At 39.5% G+C, this 21652-nt stretch overlaps 1 protein-coding gene across 5 annotated transcripts in view; it reads left to right on the forward strand.

The window, feature by feature from the left end:
* The window catches only part of smarce1 (SWI/SNF related BAF chromatin remodeling complex subunit E1), an 85511-nt gene that overhangs the window by 53374 nt on the left and 10485 nt on the right, over nt 1–21652 (forward strand). For all 5 annotated transcript variants that reach the window (XM_069907163.1, XM_069907166.1, XM_069907165.1 and 2 more), the window contains 4 exons: nt 2023–2194; nt 7509–7681; nt 8295–8396; nt 16683–16884. In XM_069907163.1, coding sequence (XP_069763264.1) covers nt 2023–2194; nt 7509–7681; nt 8295–8396; nt 16683–16884 — 649 coding nt within the window. The remainder of the gene's footprint in view (nt 1–2022; nt 2195–7508; nt 7682–8294; nt 8397–16682; nt 16885–21652) is intronic.

Below are 21652 nucleotides of genomic sequence, written 5' to 3' on the forward strand. Positions count from 1 at the left end.
AGGTTGATGAAGGGAAAGCTGTGGATGTTGTCTATTTGGACTTTTGTAAAGCTTTTGACAAAGTTCCCCACAGGAGGTTAGGAAAAAAGGTGGAGGCATTAGATATAAATAAAGAGGTAGTGAAATAGATTCAGTAGTGGTTGGATGGGAGGTGTCAGAGAGTAGTGGTAGAAAATTGTTTGTCCAATTGGAGGCCGGTGACTAGTGGAGTTCCTCAGGGTTCGGTCCTGGGTCCACTATTATTTGTTATATATATTAATGATCTGAATGTAGGGGTGGAGAATTGGATAAGCAAGTTTGCGGATGACACAAAGATTGGTGGTTTTGTGGACAGTGAGGTAGATTACCGTAGATTAAAAGGTGATTTAGGAAGGCTGGAGGTGTGGGCTAAGAAATGGCTGATGGAATTTAATACAGATAAATGTGAGGTGCTACATTTTGGAAAGGCAAATTTAAATAGGTCATATACATTGAATGGTAAACAATGGTGAGGAGTGCAGAGCAACAAAGGGATTTAGGAGTTGTGGTAAATAGTACCCTCAAGGCTGATACTCAGGTAGATGGTGTGGTGAAGAAGGAATTTGGAATGTTGGCCTTCATAAATTGGAGTATTGAATTCAAGAGTAGGGAGGTTATGATAAAATTGTACAAGGCATTGGTGAGGCCAATTTTGGAGTACTGTGTACAGTTTTGGTCACCAAATTATAGGAAAGATATAAACAAAATAGAGAGAGTGCAGAGAAGGTTCACGAGAATGTTGACAGGATTTCAGGGTCTGAGTTACAGGGAAAGGTTGTGCAGACTGGGGGTTTTTTCTCTGGAGCATAGAAGATTGAGAGGGGACTTGATAGAGGTGTTTAAGATTTTAAAAGGGACAGACAGAGTAAATGTGGATAAGCTTTTTCAATTAAGAAAGGGGGAGATTCAAACTAGAGGACATGGTTTAAGATTGAAGGGGGAAAATTATAAGGGGAACATGAGGGGAAATTTCTTTACGCAGAGGGTGGTGGGGATGTGGAATGAGCTTCCGGCAGACGTGGTCGAGGCGGGATCATTGGTTACATTTAAGGAAAGACTGGATCGTTACATGGATAGGAGGGGACTAGAGGGGTATGGACCGGGTGCTGGTCAGTGGGACTAGGAGGGTGGGGATTTGCTAGTAGGGCCGAACTGGCCTGTTCTGTGCTGTAAGTGGTTATATGGTTATGTGGTTATTTTACCTAGACACGCCACTGGTTTCTATTTCCACAGATGCTAGCTGAACCTGCCAAATGTTTCCACCATTTTATGATAATATGTTTGGAAAGGTTTGCCTGTTTCTCTGCAGGTCCCTTCTTCAGATTTGGAGTTCCTCTTTTCCTTGCTGTCTGAAATTTTCCAGGGCATAAATTCCACAGTGTTTATGTGGATCTTGTTTTGTGTTTGATTGGAGGATCATGTCACGTTATCAATTTGAAACCAAAGATCAAAAGAGGAATCATTTATCATTACCATTTACATTGCTAGAACTTAGTTTTAGAATTTTCGCAACTTGATAACATTTCACAAGCAGTAAAAATACCAATGATTTTTGGGAAAACTCTGGAAACCTCTAATCATTCCGATCAATGAAAGATTAAGAGGTGTGCTGTTTTGAATCTTCAGATGTGCTATGTCTACGTGCATGTTTGGGTAGTTAGATTTCAGTGGGAAAATAATTTTTGAAAAGCAAGTAGTGTATTAATCTCTGTCTGGCTTTCATTGACTGAAATTAAATGGGGAAATCTGCTGAAATTGTCCAAACAATTGATGGACATAGGGCAGTAATTCCCTCACACATTGAATTATCAATTTTAATCACATGAAAGCTGTCCCAGAGCTTGTAGAGAGATTTTGGAAAGTTGCTAAAATCCACCAGAATCTCCCCTTCGAAATAACATTTGTTCACATTATCTTCTCCTCTGAAAAATCACTTGTGAATCGGTTGCTGCATTTGGTCGTTCCCACCTACCGGTATGTTCTGGTATTTGCTTTTACTTTCAGGTCGAGTATAATGAAGCCATGAAAGCTTATCACAGTTCTCCTGCGTATCTTGCCTATATCAATGCAAAAAGCCGAGCAGAGGCAGCTCTTGAGGAAGAGAGTCGTCAGCGTCAGTCAAGGATGGAGAAAGGGGAACCGTACATGAGCATTCAACCAGCCGAGGATCCTGATGGTAAGTACTGGTAGGAATGCAGCCCAGCATCACAACAAACAACACCTGACAATAGATTTAATTTTTTTTTTGGAATTGTCTGTCAAATAAAAGGTTTTAGGTTATTTTCCCTTTTTGCAGTACCATCATTCCCTTCCAAAAGTAGTGAGGAGGCCACACAAAAGGCTTGAGAAGGTTAAGTGAGTGGATAAGGATGTGGCAGGTAGAGTATAATGTGCAAAAATGTGAAGTCATCCACTCAAAAAAAAACTGGTCCTTAAATGGTGAGAGATTAAATACTGGTGTTGTTGGGGAGCTGGGTGTCCTTGTATGTGAATCACTTTTAATGTGCAAGTATAACAAATAATCAGGAAGAAGAGTACAAAAAAGTAGCCATTTTTGCAAGAGAATATTTTCTGCAAAGATAAAGATGTATAGGATCTGTAATTATTTGGTGAGGGCTCCCTGGAGTATTGTATTCAGATCTGGTGTCTATTCCTGAGGAAGGATATACTGGCAACAGTACGCTGTGAAGAGTAACCAGATTGATTCTTGAAATGTGTGGGTTGGGAATTCTGGGAATAATCGTTTAGGGCCAGATGAACCTAACTGGCCTATACTTTCATTTTAGATTAATGGGTTTTGATCTCATTGAAACATAAATAATTTTTATGGAGCCAGTACAGAACTGATCGTTTAATTGACTGGGATGCTAAGAACCATAGATTTCAGTCTCAGGATAAGAGTCTGACCAGAGGACGAGATGAAGAAGGCATTTGTTCATCCAGAAGTTAATGAGTTATATCCAAAAGGGTTACACCAACTCAGTCACTATGTTCAAGACAAAATTGAAACCATTTTAGATATTGAAGGATTGTGATATATGGACAGTGCAGGAAAGTGGTATTAAGATTAAAAAAGACCAGTCTTTATCCTATTTACTGTTGAAGCAGATGAAATTGAATAGCCTCCTGCTTTTATTTTGCATGCTATTCCCAATTTTTTTTCTTTTTTTGATCAATCTTTTCTGTCCTATGAACCATTTGGCACCTGAATGTGAGGGCAGATCAAGGGTTTTTTTGTACTATGCTCCAGCTTGCCAGTGAGGAATGTGTGGTGGTTAGTTTGGAATTTGCTTTATCAATAAATGTGCCAAAGAAATTTGTGCCTGTTCCTCAAGACATTCCTGATCACATTAGAGGTTGTTACGTGCATGCTGTTTATGGATTAAACTGATCTTGGAAAACTATTATATAGCATGCCTGTTTTACATTCCGTTTCAAGTTCTAGTTTTTTTTTTGTCAATCCATTGTATCAGAACAACCCGATGAAACCACGTTCTGAGGTCAAGTGCAGAACAGTGCGAAACATGCAAATAGACATAACACATATATAGACAAACAATACATATACACACTACACATGTACATATATTTATAAATATTTTAAAATAGTATAGTCACAGAAATATTTTGGCAATCATTTGGCATTCTCACTGCTATTCTTCAGCCTGGTGGTTCTGGCTCTGATACTCCTGCATCTCTTTCCCAACGGGAGTAGAACCATAGAACACTACAGCACAGAAGCAGGCCCCTTCGGCCCTTCTAGTCTGTGGCAAACTTTTATTTTTTGCCTTGTCCCACTGACCTGCACCCAATCCATAACCCTCCATACCTCTCCCATTGATGTACCTGTCTAAATTCTTCTTCAATTTTAAAATTTAGCCTGCATTCATTATCTTAGTTGGCAGCTTGTTCCACAGTCCCAGCACTCTTTGAAGTTCTCCCTCATATTCCCCCTAATCTTTTCCCCTTTCACTCAACCCACATCCTCTGATTTGTATCTCAACAATCCTCGGTGGAAAAAACCTATCCACATTCCCCTCATACTTTTGAATACCTCTATCAAATCTCCCCTCATTTTTCTACGCTCGAGGGAATAAAGTCCTAACCTGTTTAACCTTTCCCTGTAACTCCGTTCCTGAAGTCCAGGCAACATCCAAGTAAATCTTATCTGCACTCTTTCAATCTTGTTATCTTTCCTGTAGTTAGATGACCAAAATTGCACGCAATACTTCATATTTGCCCTCACCAATGTCTTGTACAACTTCACCTTAGCATCCCAACTCATATGCTCAGTACTTTGATTTATGAAGGCCAAAAATGCCAAAAGCTCTCTTTACAATCCTATTCACCTGTGATGCCACTTTCAGGGAATTATATATCAGTATTCCAGATCCCTCTGTTCTACTGCACTTCTCAGTACCCGACCATTTACTGTGTACGTCCTTTCTTGGTTTGACATTCCAAAATGCAACACCTCACACTTGTCTGCATTAAATTCCAACTGCCATTTTCAGCCTATTTTTCCAGCTGGCCCAGATTCCTCTGCAAACTTTGAAAACCTTTGCTGTCCACAACGCCTCCAATCTTAGTGTTATCTGCAAACATGCTGATCCAATTCACCACATTATCATCCAGATTAATGTTAGATGACAAATAACAAAGCTGGAAGATGTTGTGTAGGGGTTCTCCCTGATTTTGCGAGCCCTCTTTAAACAACGATCCCGGTAGATCACATTGATGGATATTGGGGTGGAAGGGAGACCCCTGTGATGCTCTCTGCCACTTTTACAGATTGACCTTTTAACTTATTACAGAATTTCACCATTCACATTGTTTAATTCTCCGATTGCAATTTTCTTCTTCCTGGTGAATATCGATGAGAAGTACTTCATTATGTTCTCACCTGCATCCACTGGCACCATGCATATTCTGGCGTAATGAGGCTTACCATTTCCTTAGTTTAACATGTATATAGAATGCTTTCCATTCTTCTTGATCTTGTTATCTTATTTTGTGTCCATTCTTTGGCCTCCTAATGTCTATAATTGTTCCCCCTAAGATTGTGAACTTGGAGGTGCTGGTGTTCAACCTTGTCCCTTTTTTAAAAAAAAACCTATAATGCTACTGCCAATGGGAACCACACCCTGCTAATGCAAAGAAAGAAATTAGAAGTGATACACTTTGAGGTTTAACTGACTACCTGCCTGCCTCTTCTACTCTACCTTTCCTTAATCAGTAGGGCAACCATCTCTTTAAAGGGGTGTGCTGTCTTTGTAATTCACCCTTGCAGATGCACCATTGTGCAGCTATTCAGCCATGAATCCCTGCACTTAAGCAGCTGGTTGAAGCAGAGATACCTACTGCATATACAGTAAAATCCCCACTATCCAGCATCTGCGGGGATTGTAGATGCCGGAAAGGCAAATATTCCAGTTGACTGTGACTGCCAACAGGTTGCATTAAGAATACACTGTTTAAATGACAAAAGACAATGCAAAATGTAAAGTAATTGGGGGAGGGGGGGAGGAGACGGTATTATAGTCTTTAATAATGTAAAGTGCACTTTAATCAAGTAATTCCCATAACTTATAAAATTCACATGTAAATTTGAACCCCGGTGCTGGCGCTGTATTGGTGTTGTGCTAGATTCTACACTAACTCTGTGCAGTCATAATCAACCCCTTCCCCCAAGTTTGAAAATAAAGCCTCACTAATGTACATAATATTAAACTAATAAAGATAAAGACTCTTACTGAGCAGGATAGGGAGAGTCACCCCTGCAGCGAGTGGTATCAGCCTGGGTGCCACTATTTTATTCAAACACAACTTTATTGAAAGTTTAGTCAAACAGCTACAGTGGGTGGGGGGGTGGTGGGGGCGGGGGGGGCGGGGCTTGACCGAGGTGTTTGCTCCCATCCTCCGCAAGGGGTTGTATGTTGCTTCGGAGAACATTAACTTTTACAATTTTAAACTTTTATTTAAAACTTTATTTATTCAAATAAATTATTTATTTTTATTTCCTTTTTTTTGCTGGCTGTTTGAGTTTCCGGTTGATTGAATGCCAGATAATGGGGATTTGATTGTCTAATCATCTGGACCACAAGGAGCATCTGAGAATTCCCACATCCTGCAAGCCATGAATTGCATGGGAAGGAACTCTGCTTCCATACCTTTCATTTCAAAAGACTTTAAAATGCAGTTGAATCTATATTCTCGCACAGTACTTGAACTATAAAAGTAGAAATGCTCATTGACTTGGTTGCTTCCAATATCATGCTGTTCAACTGAAGGCCAGAGCTGCAGAATTCCCACAGATCTTTCTTACCTCAGACTCTGCCTGCTACACTCACAGGACATCTGGGTGGATGGGGGATGTGAGTTTGATATTTCTTCTTGATCTAGTTAACAGTAATATTATCTTTGGATGTTGCTGAATCTTTTGTTCAGTGTTAATGTAAAGTAATGCCTGTAATCAGTTCTGCCTTGTTAACAGTGGGTGCCATGTTAGTCATGCCTTTATCCACAACCTCCAGTGCACCTATTCTCAACTTTTATTTGGCTATGGCCCCCCCTAAGTCTCTGCTCAAAGTTTAAGGGCCCACTTCCCTGTGAAACAGTCAAGTTTTTGTTTCTTTAGTACTTCTCTCCTATAAACTACATTTAAAAAAAAATCAAAGATTAATGTTACATGAGGTGAAAAGAAAAAAAGGCTCTTACGTAAATGTGCCGTGCCGTTTCCCCCCCCAACCCCGGGAGTCATAGGGCCCCAGTTGAGAATGGCTGCTCTAGAGTCCAGAGCCAGGGACTCAATATTTACTGGAATGCAAATAGAGAAATGTGTGTGGTCCAGGAACTATAAAAGAAGGAGCATTTTCAATTGGATTGTGGCTGATTTTTTAAAATTGCAGTCACTCCTAATCACCCTATAAAAATATAATGTGCTCCTCGATGTTGAAAATGCATTGTAACTGAGACACCTACAGAATCTGAGCAAAGGAATCTCTCCTTGTCGTGGTCTGTTGTGATTATGCCCCCTAGTAAATTGCTGGCCAGGGGAAATTGCTTCTCTACCCAGCTTGTTATTCTTTGAAATGCCTGGATGGCTCTGTGAATTTAATGGTGAAGTTTAAGTAAAAGCACCCCGCCTGGAGAAAATTGCTGAGCAACTAACAATTTTAAGTTGGAATATGGCTGGAGGGGAAGTGAGTCAATTGCTTCATTGAACTTGGCTACACTGTAAAGGGCAAAATCTGAGCTCAGCATTGATATCTTTTGTGCTGATCTATGACATTGTGCGGTGGCCTTAGGATGAATGTGTGCATGTTGATTGCAGTAGAATGATTGAAGTTTTAAAACATTTAAAAAATAAAAAAAAAATTTAATACATCCCTCTTCGTCTAAACCTCAGCCCTGTCTGGGATTGTAAACTTTTGCACATCTTATTGCTTGGTTTCTCTTTTAACAACTGCTCTTTATTCAAACCTTCACAGATTATGATGATGGCTTTTCAATGAAGCACATCTCTGCAGCTCGCTTCCAGAGGAACCATCGTTTAATAAGTGAGATTCTGAGTGAGAGTGTGGTTCCAGATGTCCGTTCTGTGGTGACAACAGCACGAATGCAGGTTCTGAAACGTCAGGTGCAGTCACTGATGGTCCACCAGGTAGGTGGTGCTTGAACTCTGTCACCCCATCGAAACAATACATGACTCATGCTTTTCTTTATTTTAATGATGCACTTAATGAAGTTTTTAATAACAAGGCTTTTACTTAAATGTGCTGTGGCCCTAATAACCCATAAGATGTCTTGACCAACTTGGGATGCTTTTGGCCTCTGTAATTTTCTTATAACGCTGATGATTCAGTCGGTGTTTGGCTGTGTGCAATAACCATGTTGAATGCATACCAGGCCTAGTTGGCCGTCACATTTCCAATTCTTCTTCTTTTCTTTGGCTTGGCTTCGCGGACGAAGATTTATGGAGGGGTATGTCCACGTCTGCTGCAGGCTCGTTGGTGACTGACAAGTCCGATGCGGGACAGGCAGGCACGGTTGCAGCGGTTGCAAGGGAAAATTGGTTGGTTGGGGTTGGGTGTTGGGTTTTTCCTCCTTATTTAAGTTTAAATTGCCAGTTGATTATTAATAAATAACAATTGTTAATTGTCATTTGTTTTTAAACGGTGCAAAACAAGAAAAATATTGCTAAGCAGTCTGGCAATGACTTTTCACAGCCCCATAATATTTGATATTCAATGTAAACAAAATCTGTTTCCCATTAGCGGAAATTGGAAGCAGAGCTCCTTCAGATTGAAGATCGCCACCAAGACAAGAAAAGGAAATTTCTTGAAACCACAGAGTCATTTAATAATGAGCTGAAGCGGGTAAGAATATTTTGGGGATTGGCAGATGTTCTTACCTTAGCTGAGGCAGAGGTGGGACAACAATTTTTGCTTTTGGGTGGTTCGGTTAGTTAATTTTGTCATAAGTTGCAGAGGGTATTACCATTTCATCCTGTTCATGTTTGAGAATTGGCATTTTGAGTGCCTGTACTCCCTTGTTGCACTTGGATTACTGCATTTCCACGCGGGAAATCTTTCTTAATTATTAGCCACCTCTCATTGTTTGTGTCAATGCCATGATCATTAATTGGCCCATGATTATTGCTGGAGGTTAAAGGCTAGGAGATGCAAGAAACTACGGAAAATGGAATCTTGAGCAAACAAAAAGGTGGAGGAACCTAGTGGGGCAGGCAGGATCCATGGAAAGAAATGGACAGGCAACATTTCAGCTCTTTCTTGACTATTCTTAAACACTGGGTGATGGTGTATTTAAGAATCAGAAAACTAAGATGAATGCAAAAGCCTTAAGAATTTTTGATGGGTTAGGTATGAACTGAGAAAAAATCTAATGTTGCAGGAAGCCAGTTTAATGTCTTCACGCATCAGTTGGTTTAGGTTATGCTGAGACAAGTACAGAATTTCATTTTTCTTCCCCCTGTAACATTTGCCTGTTTGTAACTGCAAGTACAGGCTGGCTTGATGACTGAACAGGAAAGCAATAACTGCAGCTCAGTCTTGTGGCTTCTTCATAATATCCTCCTTGGCTAACAGTGTAGAAATTCTCAAGTGAGTGGGAATTAGTTGACAGCAAGAGATGTACTATGGAGGAGGCAAACATGCAGAAGTACTGTAAGATTTCAATGTTGAGTAAACAAGGCTAAATCTAAAATTGTCTGCGCAGAAATTTGAAACTGGTATCAAAATAATAATTAACTGAAGGAGTTGCAGTGGGAATTACATGGGAAACAGGAGGCCACACAGTAGATGTTCACGTAAAGGCCTGCCTCACCTGGAAGGTTTGTTTGATGGAGGAAATGTAAAGATAAGCTTTGCACTTGCTGTGATTTTAGAGGGTTTAAATTTTTGCCTAATAAAGCCTTTTAGAAGCAGGGTATGAAAGTAACAGTATTGATAAACTTGATCAAAACCTGAGGGAGACACTATTTAATGGACTGGATGCAATATTCAGTCCATTGTTGGAAGAGAAGGCTTGAAACTGAGCAGGTGCAGAAAAATGATATCCCCCATGAAGAGGAACATTTATCAAGAAAGATCCAAAGATTTGTTATATCAATGAATAATTTATATTAATATAAACCTGAACTTGCCACCTCATTGACTGTCCCATTCATTCCTTTGCCTGGATCTGACAAATTCTTAATGACCAGTGAATTTCTGGGAAGTTTACTGCTTTATCTGCATCAGACAAATGCCATGTGGGGGGGGGGGGGGGGGGGGGGGCGTGGCAAGATGGTGTAGAAGACAGAAGTGCGATTCTACCTTCCCCCGGCTAGATTTTTAAATACCCAATTTTAAAATTTATAGAAGTGGTTAAAAGTAGTATTTACAGTTTTTGGAATAGTGGAGGATTACAATGGCTACTAATGTGAAAAAGTCAAAAGCTCAATTACAGAAGAAATTACCTTATAAAAGTGTTGAAGAATTGAGGCCGACCTATCAAGTTGAAACCACGAATGGGAGCCCCCCAGGCCTCAGAGGACTACTGCACGGCTAAGTATTACGCTGGCGCCGATCCTGCATCCGCAAGATGGTGCCGGCTCGATGACAAGTTCGGCTCGCGCTGACTTGCAAGCCCGTGAAGCCGGGCATGCGGGCGGTCCAGCCGAGAGAGGAGCCCGCGAAATTGCCTAGTGGTCCGGGGACACGCATTATAGCATCGGAGGATGCACCTGCGCAATCAATGGTTCTGCCGGGCATGCGCAGTGCTCCGAAGGTGCATGAATTAATGGAAAAGGTGTGGGCTGTGGGGGAACCTGTGCCATGGCGGCCTGACGAGGTCAGTGCGCCATCATTGGGTGTCCAGACCCACAGCCGCCCCGGAAGAGGACCAGTTGTGGTTGAAGAAGAAGAGGATTTAACCTCACTGGAATGTACACAGGAAGAAATAGAAGCTGAGACTAGAGAAGGTAGGCCTCAAAGAGAGGTGATGGAATCTGGACTGGATTCTCTGTTTACTGTTTTAGAAGGGATTGCTCACCAAATGGAGAATATGTCAAAGCAGATGACTCAAGGATTTTTGGAAGTGAAAACTAAAATGAGAACTATGTGTGAAGAAATGACAAATATGAAACAAGATATGACTGTAGTTAAAAGTGATGTTAATAGATGTATAAAATCAGTAGACGCTGTACAAGATCATTTTTTTAAAATTGAAGCAGCTTTTTTTGAATGTAAAAATCAAGTGGAACGTAATGGGGAAAAAAAATGGAAAAAGTGGAGGATTCTTTTGTGGACTGGGGGATTCAGAAAAAGGAATTATTGAAGAAGATTGATTCACTGGAAAATCAAAGTCGGAGGAATAATGTAAAAAATAGTGGGTCTTCCAGAAGATATTGAAGGTTCTGATCCGATTGGAAATAAATAAATAGAAACAAATTTAAAAAATTAAGAAATGGATTCCTGAGGTGTTGGGCAAGGAGCTTTTTCTGGAAGGTTTGGAGTTGGATCGAGCACATAGAGCATTAAGGAAGAAGCCATTTCCAGGACAGTCACCACGGGCGGTTTTAATTCGTTGTTTGAAATACCAAGATAGAGAAATGAGTTTACGACTGACGATGCAGAAGGTGCAACAAAGTCAAACTCCAATGATGACCCAAAATAATAGAGTATTCTTTTATGCAGTCTTGAGTCAAGAAATTATTAGATATTGTCAAGAATTTAATTCAGCTAAAGAGGTATTGTGGCAGAAGGGTTATAAATTTGCTTTTCGTTATCCTGCGGGATTGAAAGTTTTATACAGAAATTTTCAATCCCAATTTTTGCTAATTTGTTGCCAGATTTGCGAGGGAATGGTCGGTCTTCATCGTTGTCCCCTAAAAGAAGGGCAAATGGGAATGGGAATGGGAAGCATGGAAAGAATGGAAAGAAAGAAAAACTGACACAAAGTCTTCTTGATATTGAAGACCCGAAACAATCATTGGGGCAGGAATCACTGGATTGAATATACTTACTATATTTGATTGTGTTTAATTAAACAATGCATATACGTCTGGCTGGGGGGTGGATGGCATTGAAATCTTTGATAGTCATCTGCGCTAGTGGGCTTTACCACACCCAGATTTTTAGGGCGTTACTACCTTTGGGTGGCTTTTTTAGGGGTGATTTTTCTTTATTTTTTTCAATTTAACATTTTATAGGGGGAGGGTTTACGATTTTAAGGATTTGTAAGGGGAGTGATATTTTGTAATGAGTGAATATATTATTAGTTTGTAGGAATATCTAATTTGAAATTTGCAACCTTTAATGTTCAATTAAGCAGAAGTGAGTTTTGGTCTATATTAAAAAAATGAAAGTTGATACTGCTTTTTTGCAAGAAACACATTTGACTGAAAAAAAACACTTGAAATTGAAGAGAGATTGGGTTGGTCATGTGTTCTCTTCTTCTTTTAATTCTAAGGTGAGAGGTGTAGCGATTTTAATTCATAAGAGTTTGCCATTTGAATTAGAATCGTTGGAAGGAAATGCTGGGACAGTTTTGAGGGTGAACTGTAAAATTTTTGCTGAATCTTGGACTTTGCTTAAATTTTATGCACCTAATATAGATGATGAACGGTTTATTTCAGAAGCTTTTTTGTTGTTAAATCAAGCTAATGAAAATATTCTAGTTGGGGGAGAATTGTGTTTTGGATCCTTTATTAGATAGATCTCCAAAAAGTATAAGGAAATCAAAGATGGCAATACAAATTGGGGCCTTGATGAAAGATTTAAATTTGGTGGATATTTGGAGAAGAGTTAATCCAAAGGAGAAAGAGTTCTCAAGATGATTCATTTTCCAGAATAGATTTTTTTTTGGTATTGGCACATTTACAAGGTAGAGTGTTACGGGCTGAATATAAAAGTAGGATTATATCGGATAATTCTTTATTGCTCTTTTCTTGTGTAAGTTCGGAAGTGGTACGTTGGTCTTACAGATGGAGGTTTAATAAGTTTTGTTAAAGAACAGATTACTTTGTTTTTGGCTGAGAATGTTAATTCTGTAAATAGTCATTTTGTACTATGGGAGGCTTTGAAAGCTTATTTGAGAGGGCAGATTATTAGTTATACTACGAAAGTTAAGAAACAATATATAGCAGAAAGTTTAGCGTTGGAGAAACAAATTGATCAGTTAAAGAAAGATTTTCAGAAAGATGTGACAGAAGATAAAAAAGCTGCTTTAGCAAATTTGAAACTACGTTATTTCTTTTCTTTGGCTTGGCTTTGCGGACGAAGATTTATAGAGGGGGTAAATGTCCACGTCAGCTGCAGGCTCGTTTGTGGCTGACAAGTCCGATGTGGGACAGGCAGACACGGTTGCAGCGGTTGCAGGGGAAAATTGGTTGGTTGGGGTTGGGTGTTGGGTTTTTCCTCCTTTGTCTTTTGTCAGTGAGGTGGGCTCTGCGGCCTTCTTCAAAGGAGGTTGCTGCCTGCCGAACTGTGAGGCGCCAAGATGCACGGTTTGAGGTGATATCAGCCCACTGGCGGTGGTCAATGTGGCAGGCACCAAGAGATTTCTTTAGGCAGTCCTTGTACCTCTTCTTTGGTGCACCTCTGTCATGGTGGCCAGTGGAGAGCTCGCCATATAACACGATCTTGGGAAGGCGATGGTCCTCCATTCTGGAGACGTGACCCACCCAACGCAGCTGGATCTTCAGCAGTGTGGACTTGATGCTGTCGGCCTCTGCCATCTCGAGTACTTCGATGTTAGGGATGAAGGCGCTCCAATGAATGTTGAGGATGGAGCGGAGACAACACTGGTGGAAGCGTTCTAGGAGCCGTAGGTGATGCCGGTAGAGGACCCATGATTTGGAGCCGAACAGGAGTGTGGGTATGACAACGGCTCTGTATATGCTTATCTTTGTGAGGATTTTCAGTTGGTTGTTTTTCTAGACTTTTTTGTGTAGTTTTCCAAAGGCGCTATTTGCCTTGGCGAGTCTGTTGTCTATCTCATTGTCGATCCTTGCATCTGATGAAATGGTGCAGCCGAGATAGGTAAACTGGTTGACAGTTTTGATTTTTGTGTGCCCGATGGAGATATGGGGGGGCTGGTAGTCATGGTGGGTAGCTGGCTGATCGAGGACCTCCGTTTTCTTCAGGCTGACTTCCAGGCCAAACATTTTGGCAGTTTCCGCAAAATAGGACGTCAAGCGCTGAAGACCTGGCTCTGAATGGGCAATAATACATTACAAACTTATCAATTTGAGCGTTTATTAATCGATCTAAACAGCGTTTTTATGAATTGGGCGAGAGGGCACATAAAGTGCTTGCGTGGCAGTTAAAAACGGAACAGGTGTTGCGGAATATTAATGCTGTTAAAAAGAATTCAATCGTTACCTCAGGAAATTAATGACCAGTTTTATTCATTTTATCAAAAATTATATACTTCTGAGGGGAAGCAGGACAATGGTTTTATTGAGTCTTATTTATCCAAATTAATGTTACCGGTATTAGGGAAGGAAGATGTTATGGAATTGGAATCTCCGTTTACAGATTTTGAGATTAAAGAAGCTATACAGGAATTGCCAAATGGAAAGTTACCAGGGGATGAACAGGTGTTACTGGAATCTTGTTCGAGTGCCTTAATTACTGTAATTCCTAATTACTGTAATTCCAAAAAAAGATAGAGACCTGTTGAAAGTGTCTTCATTTAGTCCTATTTCTTTATTAAATGTAGATTTTAAAATTATAGCAAAAGTGTTAGCAAATTGGCTTGCTAAGTACTTACCTAAGTTGATACATATTGATCAAACAGGTTTTATTAAGAATAGGAATGCGTCAGATAATATTCTAGCAGCCCAACTACCTAATGGTGATTGCGCTAGATGCGGAAAAAGCCTTTGACAGGATTAAATGGGATTTTTTATTTAAGGTGTTAGAGTAGTTTAAATTTGGCCCTTTTTGGTTGCGTTAAAGCTTTATATACAAACCGAATTGCCAGGGTGGTGACAAATGTTCAAGTTTCTTTGCCATTTAAATTGACATGTTCGAGTCGACAAGGTTGTCCATTGTCACCAGCCTTGTTTGCATTGGCTATTGAACCGTTAGCTCAGACAATAAGACAGAATTATAAGATAAGAGGGATGAGGGTTATGGATGATGAATATAAGAATAATTTATTTGCAGACGATGTGTTGATATATTTGACAGAACCAAAACAGCCGTTGTCACAGTTGCAAGAATGTCTATTGCAATTTGGAGAGCTATCTGGATATAAAGTTAATTGGGATAAGAGTGAAATCTTGCCAGTTGGAGAAGTTGATTATTCAGAATATAAAAATATAAAATTAAAATGGTCAGATAAAATTAAATATTTTGGAATAATTATAAATGTTGATTATCAATCTTTATATAAATTAAATTATGTTCCTTAATTAAAAAGGTTTAAACCGGATTTAATTAAATGGAAAGATCTTCTGTCAACTTTAATTGGTCGGGTAAATTGTATTAAAATGAATATTTTTCCTCAAATTCAATATTTGTTTCAGTCGATACCATGCTTCCTTTCAAAGGGTTTTTTTCAGGATTTAAATAAAATGGTGAGGGAATTTTTATGGAAAGGTAAATTACCTCGAGTAGCATTGTATAAACTCACATGGAAATATGCATTAGGTCGACTTCAGTTATCTCTTTTTCAAAATTATTACGAAGCAGCTCAGTTGAAATTTGTTAGTAGATTGATGGACTTGGATCAACCCCCAAGTTGGGCGAAGGTGGAGATGGCTTGTATTTCTGAAGTCGAGGTACATCAATTTATATTTTGATGGAATATGAATTTGCTGCGGGAATGTAATATGCCGGTATTAAAATTTTGTTAAAGGTCTTGACTAAAAGAAATATGTTTTTAGGATCGAAAGGTAAATTATCAATTTTAACTCCATTATATAATAACCAGCTTATTCCTTTTTCAATGTTTAATAATCATTTAAAAGGTTGTGATTCTAAGGGTATAAAGATAATGCAAGATTGTTTTGAGGAAGGACAATTTCTTTCTTTTAATCAATTGAGGGAACGATTTGATATATCTGTAAATTCTTTGTTTGTGTACTACCAATTTTAGCTTTGGTAAAAGATAATTATGGTAAAGAGATGAATTTACCTATATTGACAAAATTTGAATCTTTGAATTCCTCTATACCAAAGAAAGGTTATATTTCAGTTATGTATCAAGTGTTACAAGATAGTATGGATAAACCGGAATGGGAGAAATCTAGGCTTAAATGGGAAAATGATTTAACGTATATTTTTCTGGAAGATAATTGGGAGGCTATGTTTTATGTAACTAAATTAATGAATGTAAGATACGGAATGGTTAATTATAATTTTCTACATCGGTTATATTTAACTCTGGAGAAATTGAAAAAATATGGTTTTAGTCATTCGGATTCTTGTTTTAGGTGTGGTTTATGTACTGAAATTTTTTTACATGCTGTTTGGTCTTGTGTTAAAGTACAACCATTTTGGGAAGGAATTAGGTTAGTTTTGGAAAAATTATATAACATTAAATTACCATTAAATCCATCGATTTTTATTTTATTTTTAAAAAAAATTGGGTTATATGGTCTCCTTGAGGGGATTAGGGTTGGATAAGTTTCAAATTGCATTTGTACGCTTAGTGTTGTCTGTAGCACGAAAATGTGTAGCTAGTACTTGGAAAGATAATGTGGAGATTAATATAATACGCTGGCATAATAAATTGAGAGCTTGTATTACTATGGAAAAAATTACGTATAACTTGCATGATAATTATTCTTTTTTGTTAATAAGTGGTCTCCTTACTTGGAGTATATGCATTTAGATATACTTTGATTTATTGTAAATATTTTTAGGAGTTTTTTATTCATATTTTTGGTCCTCTTTAAGAGAGCTGGTGGGTGGGTGGGGTGGAGTTTTTGTTTTCTTTTTTATACTTATACAAAATTGATTTTTTTGTTATTGGACTGTATGTTGTTTTCTTAAAGATCTTTTAAATAAAGTTTTTTTTAAAAAAAAAACATATGTCATGTGTTGGGAAGTAGCTGTGTAACTAATGCTTACATGCCATCTGGGTGAAGATCAAGTCTTTTGCTTCCTGCAGCTTTTTCTTTTAACCTCTCCTCCCCTCTTTTTGCTTAGTTATGCAATTTGAAGGTGGAGGTGGACATGGAGAAGATTGCAGCTGAAATTGCGCAGGCTGAAGAGCAAGCCCGCAAGCGCCAAGAGGAGAGGGAGAAGGAGGCCGAGCATGCAGATCAACGCCAGAGCAATACACCCGAGGAGCCCCCGAGCGGTAGCGAGGCCGAGGAGTCGAAAGTGGAGGAAACCCCCATGGACATAGGTAATGGACCAACAGGCTGAAGTGTCACAAGAGTTTACTACGATTTATTCCTTGTGTTAATTATTCTAATGTGACTGTCTTCTCAATTTCATTTATGAACATAATTCATAATGGGTTAACCCCCACCATGTAATGCTGGGATTCATTAATAGGGGGATTGAATTCAGGATTAGAGGGGTCATGTTGCAACTCTATAAATCTTTAGTAAGACCACACTTAGGGTATTGTGTTCAGTTCTGGTTGCCTCATGATAGGAAGAATGTGGAAGCTATGGAGAGGGTGCAGAGGAGATTTACCAGGATGTTGCCCGGACTGGGAAACAAGTCTTGTGAGGCAAGGTTAACAGAGCTGGGACTTTTCATTTTGGAGTGTAGAAGGATGAGAGGAGACTTGATAGAAGATTATGAGGGGCATAGATAGGGTGGACAACCAGCACCTGTTTCCAAGGGCAGGATCAGCAAACACCAGAAGACATCTGTACAAAGTGAAGGGAGGGAAGTTTAGGGGAGACATCAGGGGTAAGTTTCTTTTACACATTGGGTCCTTGGAATGCCTTGCTGGGGATGGTGGTGGAAGCTAAAACATTGGGGACATTTAAGAGACTCGGACAGACACAAGGATGAAAGAAAAGTAAGAAGTTATGGGGTAGGGAGGGTTTATTACTTTTTTAAGGAAGGGGTAAATGGGTCATCTCAACATTGAGGGCTGAACAGCCCGTACTGTGCTGTATTGTTGTATGTGACTAAAAAGGAAACTTAAGGAGGTTCACTGCTGAATTGTGCCTTGTTGCCTTGGAGTATCAGAAGGAGTTATTTGCCACAGGCTGCCCAACCTCTAACTTGCTCATGGAGAACAGTGTATCTGGCTGGTCCAGTTAAGTTTCGGCCAATAATGAGTTCAATAATTGCGTGTCGGCATGAGGGCGTAAGATGACTGCTTTTGAGAGATAGTCAATCCCCGGCATTTGTCTGTGTGAATGTAGTTAGGATTGCCTTCCTGATAATGAATGCTATAGTGGATATTCCAGGCCATAAGATTCAAGGTTGTGTAGAACATGATTCTGTTGATAGTGTGCCCTTCAGATACACTGTTCTAAATCTGTTACTGTGCTAGATAGTGTCCTTTGGTGGGCAAATGGTCACTTTTACCAATACTTCTAAGTGAAGTTGCATACACAAAATGCAGATTGGAAGGAATGTAAATACACAATCCTGGAGAAATTCAGCACGTCAAACAGGGTACTTTATTTAGCAGAGATGAGCAAAATGTAGACAAGCGTCTGAACAAAGCAGTGGAGGAGAAGGGCACAGTCCCACAGGCAGGAGGTAGTAAGGGAGGCTTTTTACTCGTTTTTAGTCATCAGGTTAGAAAGCACCCATGTTAATGCCATTTGGTTGGTGTGGGAACTCTCCAAACGGATGGCATTAACATCAACTCCGGTTTCTGCTAGCTTACTCCTTCTTCTCCCTCATCCCTCTGTCTTCCTCTAGCTCTCCACCCCCTTCCCTTTTAATTCACAGAGCCATCCCCCCTCCCCCTGTTTGCTGGTGTGTCCTCCCTCCCTCATCCTCCTATTACCTCCTGTCTGTGGGACTGCTCCTTGCCCTGACCCACCCCACTACCATTTTATTCAGATGCCTGAATACATTGATTATATATCTTTATCTTTGTTCTATAAAATACACTGACTGCCCTGCTGTGTTTCTCCAGCATTGTGTTTTTAATTCAACCACGGTGTCTGCAGACTTTCATGTTTTACTTCTTTTAGAAGGAATGTTGTATGTTTTTGCTGCCGTCCTCTGGACCATTTCAACAGGCTCTTCAGGATTAAGCCAGAATGTGTTCTAGTTAATAACTGCAATTTTTCCCTGGACCTCAAAGAATGTTGGGATGCATCCAAAGAAAGATGTTATATGCAGGTCAGGGCTGTTGCTGAGATCTGAAAGCTAATGGGGGGTGGATCAGTTTTTATTTTCTCCATTAGCCTAGACTAATCTGCTGGGTGTGACCCATAGGCTTCAATTTTGCAACATTTTATATTTTGTTTGATATTATCTTCACAAATCCCTAATATAGCAACCTGACCTCATCCCATCACAGATGTCTCCTTTATATGATCCATCCATATGGGGCAGAATGGTGAGCTCAACTCTATTACAGCACCAGCGATCTGGGTTCAAATCTAAAGCTGTCTGTAAGGAGTTTATACGTTCTCCCTGTGTCTTTGAGTTTCCTCGAGGTGCTTCAGTTTCCTCCAGCCCTTCAAACTGTGCGGGTTATAGGTCAGTTGGGGTATTTTGGAGCCATGTACTCGTGGGCAGGTAGAGCCTTTAACAATGATGTGTGCATAATTTTGTTTTTAAATGTAAAATTTGCTGATAGTACTTTTTCATCAAATTAATCCTAACTTGGTTCTCTCCTTTTCCCAGTTCTGATGAGGGTTTACTACAGAAAAGATTAATCCTTTTCTTTTTTCATGTTGTCTAACCTGATAGGTTTCACAGCATTGTCTGTCTTTATTTCAGATATCTGTCGCCCCCACCTCCCATTGCGCCACCCCCCCCAACTTGGCACACCCCCTTCATACCCCTCTTATGTGTACATTCAAGGTATTGGTGACTGAATTAAGTGAGCAGCATTAGAAGGGATCTGTCTGCATTCTGCAACAAAATCTGTGCTCCACCACAAGGGTCACAGCAACCCACATTTGAGAATTATTGCTCTATCTTATTCCAAGATATCACCCATTTTAAGGTGAGTTCTGAGAACCTGATGCAGAGCAACTTTTCTATGATCTCTGACCACCATATTCATATTTACTTCTATTCGGGGAAGAGTGGATTAGGTTGCAGAAAACTTTACGCCCACATTCAGAACAGACACGTGGGCTGAAGGGCCTGTTCCTGTGTTGTAATGTTCTGTGCTCCAGTTTGCAGAATGCAGTCAGGCTGTCTATATAGTGATGGGTGTGTTTGAGATTGAATTACTTTGTATTGTGAATATCTGATGACAAAGATCCAGGTATTTGCTGCAGGCAATCTTATTTCATAAAAAAATAATTTTTTTTTCTGGTCTAGTAAATGCCTTTGAACAGATTTGAATGCTGTTTTTACGTGGAATGACCCACAGATGTCGTCTTCGGAGTTCAAAACATTCCACTTAACCACAATCTCTCTTACAAAGCTTGATCTTGTCAGCCTCAGATTTCAAAGTTTGAACAAGTCATCTAGACGAAGTCTGTTTTCAAAATTTATTGAAAATGTGTGGAGAATATTTAAAAGGTTGTTGCCGGGACTTGAAAGACTGAGTTACAGGGAGAGATTAAACAGGCTAGGACTTTGTTCCCTAGAGCGTAGCAGAATGAGAGGAGATTTAATAGAGGTATGAAATGTTATGAGGGATACGGGTAGAGTAAGTGCAAGTAGGCTTTTCCACTGAGTTTAGATGAGAGACAAACCAGAGGGCATGGGTTAAGGGTGAAAGGGGAATAGTTTAGGGAATTTTGCACAGAGTAGTGGAAGTGTGGAACGAACCGCCAGCTGAAGTGGTAAATGTGGGCTCAATTTTAACATTTAAGAGCAATTTGGACAGCCTCTTGGTATGGTGGAGGGAAATGGTCCAGTGTTGATGAATGGGACTGGGCAGAATAATTTGGCACACACTAGAAGGGCTAAAGGGCCTGTTTCTGTGTTGTATTGTTCGAACACCCTTTTAGAACATTTTTATATGGCCATACAGAGTGCCAGAAGTGTCTGAATTGGAAAGGAGAACATGCTAGAAGGAACACAAGGGAAAATGTATTGAAGGAGCAAATTCAAATGAAGCAACGTCACTGAAATTACATGGATTAAAATGTCACTGATTTAATTCAGGTTTAATTTGTGCAGTAAAATGGGTTCCAACTCATGAACCACAAACTGTTGGGAGTTGATCTAGCAACGTGCTGCACCACAGACGACCGATGGGTCTTTCTATCCTCGCTTGGTTAACATTTTACCAGTTGGGCATTCATCTAGCTTGCTGTTTCATGTTTACTTTTAAAAGAATTTTAACGGGCACTTAAAGACAAAACAATAAATCAGAGTCAGGAGAGGTCTGGAAGGCACGTCTGTTCCCTACGCCATCTTGCCACGCCCCCCGCTGTTTCATGTTCCATCTGTCTTTTTTTTTTGAAAACTTTATTTAAAGACTTAAATCAAAATACAGTTAAACATAACAAAGAAAAGTAAATTTTCATATATATTTTAAAAAAAAACCCCACCCACCCTCCCACCCCTTCAGCCAGCTCCCTTAAGGGGAGCCAAATATAAAAACGATACTGTTAATATAAAGAATATTTCAAAGTATTTACAAATTCATATACTCCAAATAACGAGACCACATTTTAACAAAAAGCGAATAATTATCATGTAAATTACATGTAATTTTTTCCCTAATAATACGTTCTCAATTCATTATGCCAGTGTATTATATTAATCTCCACATTATCTTTCCAAGTACTAGCTACACATTTTCGTGCTACAGATAGCTCTAGACGTACAAATGCAATTTGAAATTTATCCAACCCTAGTCCTTTCAAAGAGACCATATACCCCAACAAAAAAATTGATGGGTCTAATGGCAATTTAATGTTAAATAATTTTTCCAAAGCCAATCTAATTCCTTCCCAAAATGGTTGTACTTTAACACAAGACAAGGCAGAATGTAAAAAAAAGTTCCAATGCATCATCCACATCTAAAACAAGAATTCAAATTACTAAACCCATAT

Source organism: Narcine bancroftii, chromosome 12, assembly GCF_036971445.1.
Source record: "Narcine bancroftii isolate sNarBan1 chromosome 12, sNarBan1.hap1, whole genome shotgun sequence".
Classification (NCBI taxonomy): Eukaryota; Metazoa; Chordata; class Chondrichthyes; order Torpediniformes; family Narcinidae; genus Narcine; species Narcine bancroftii.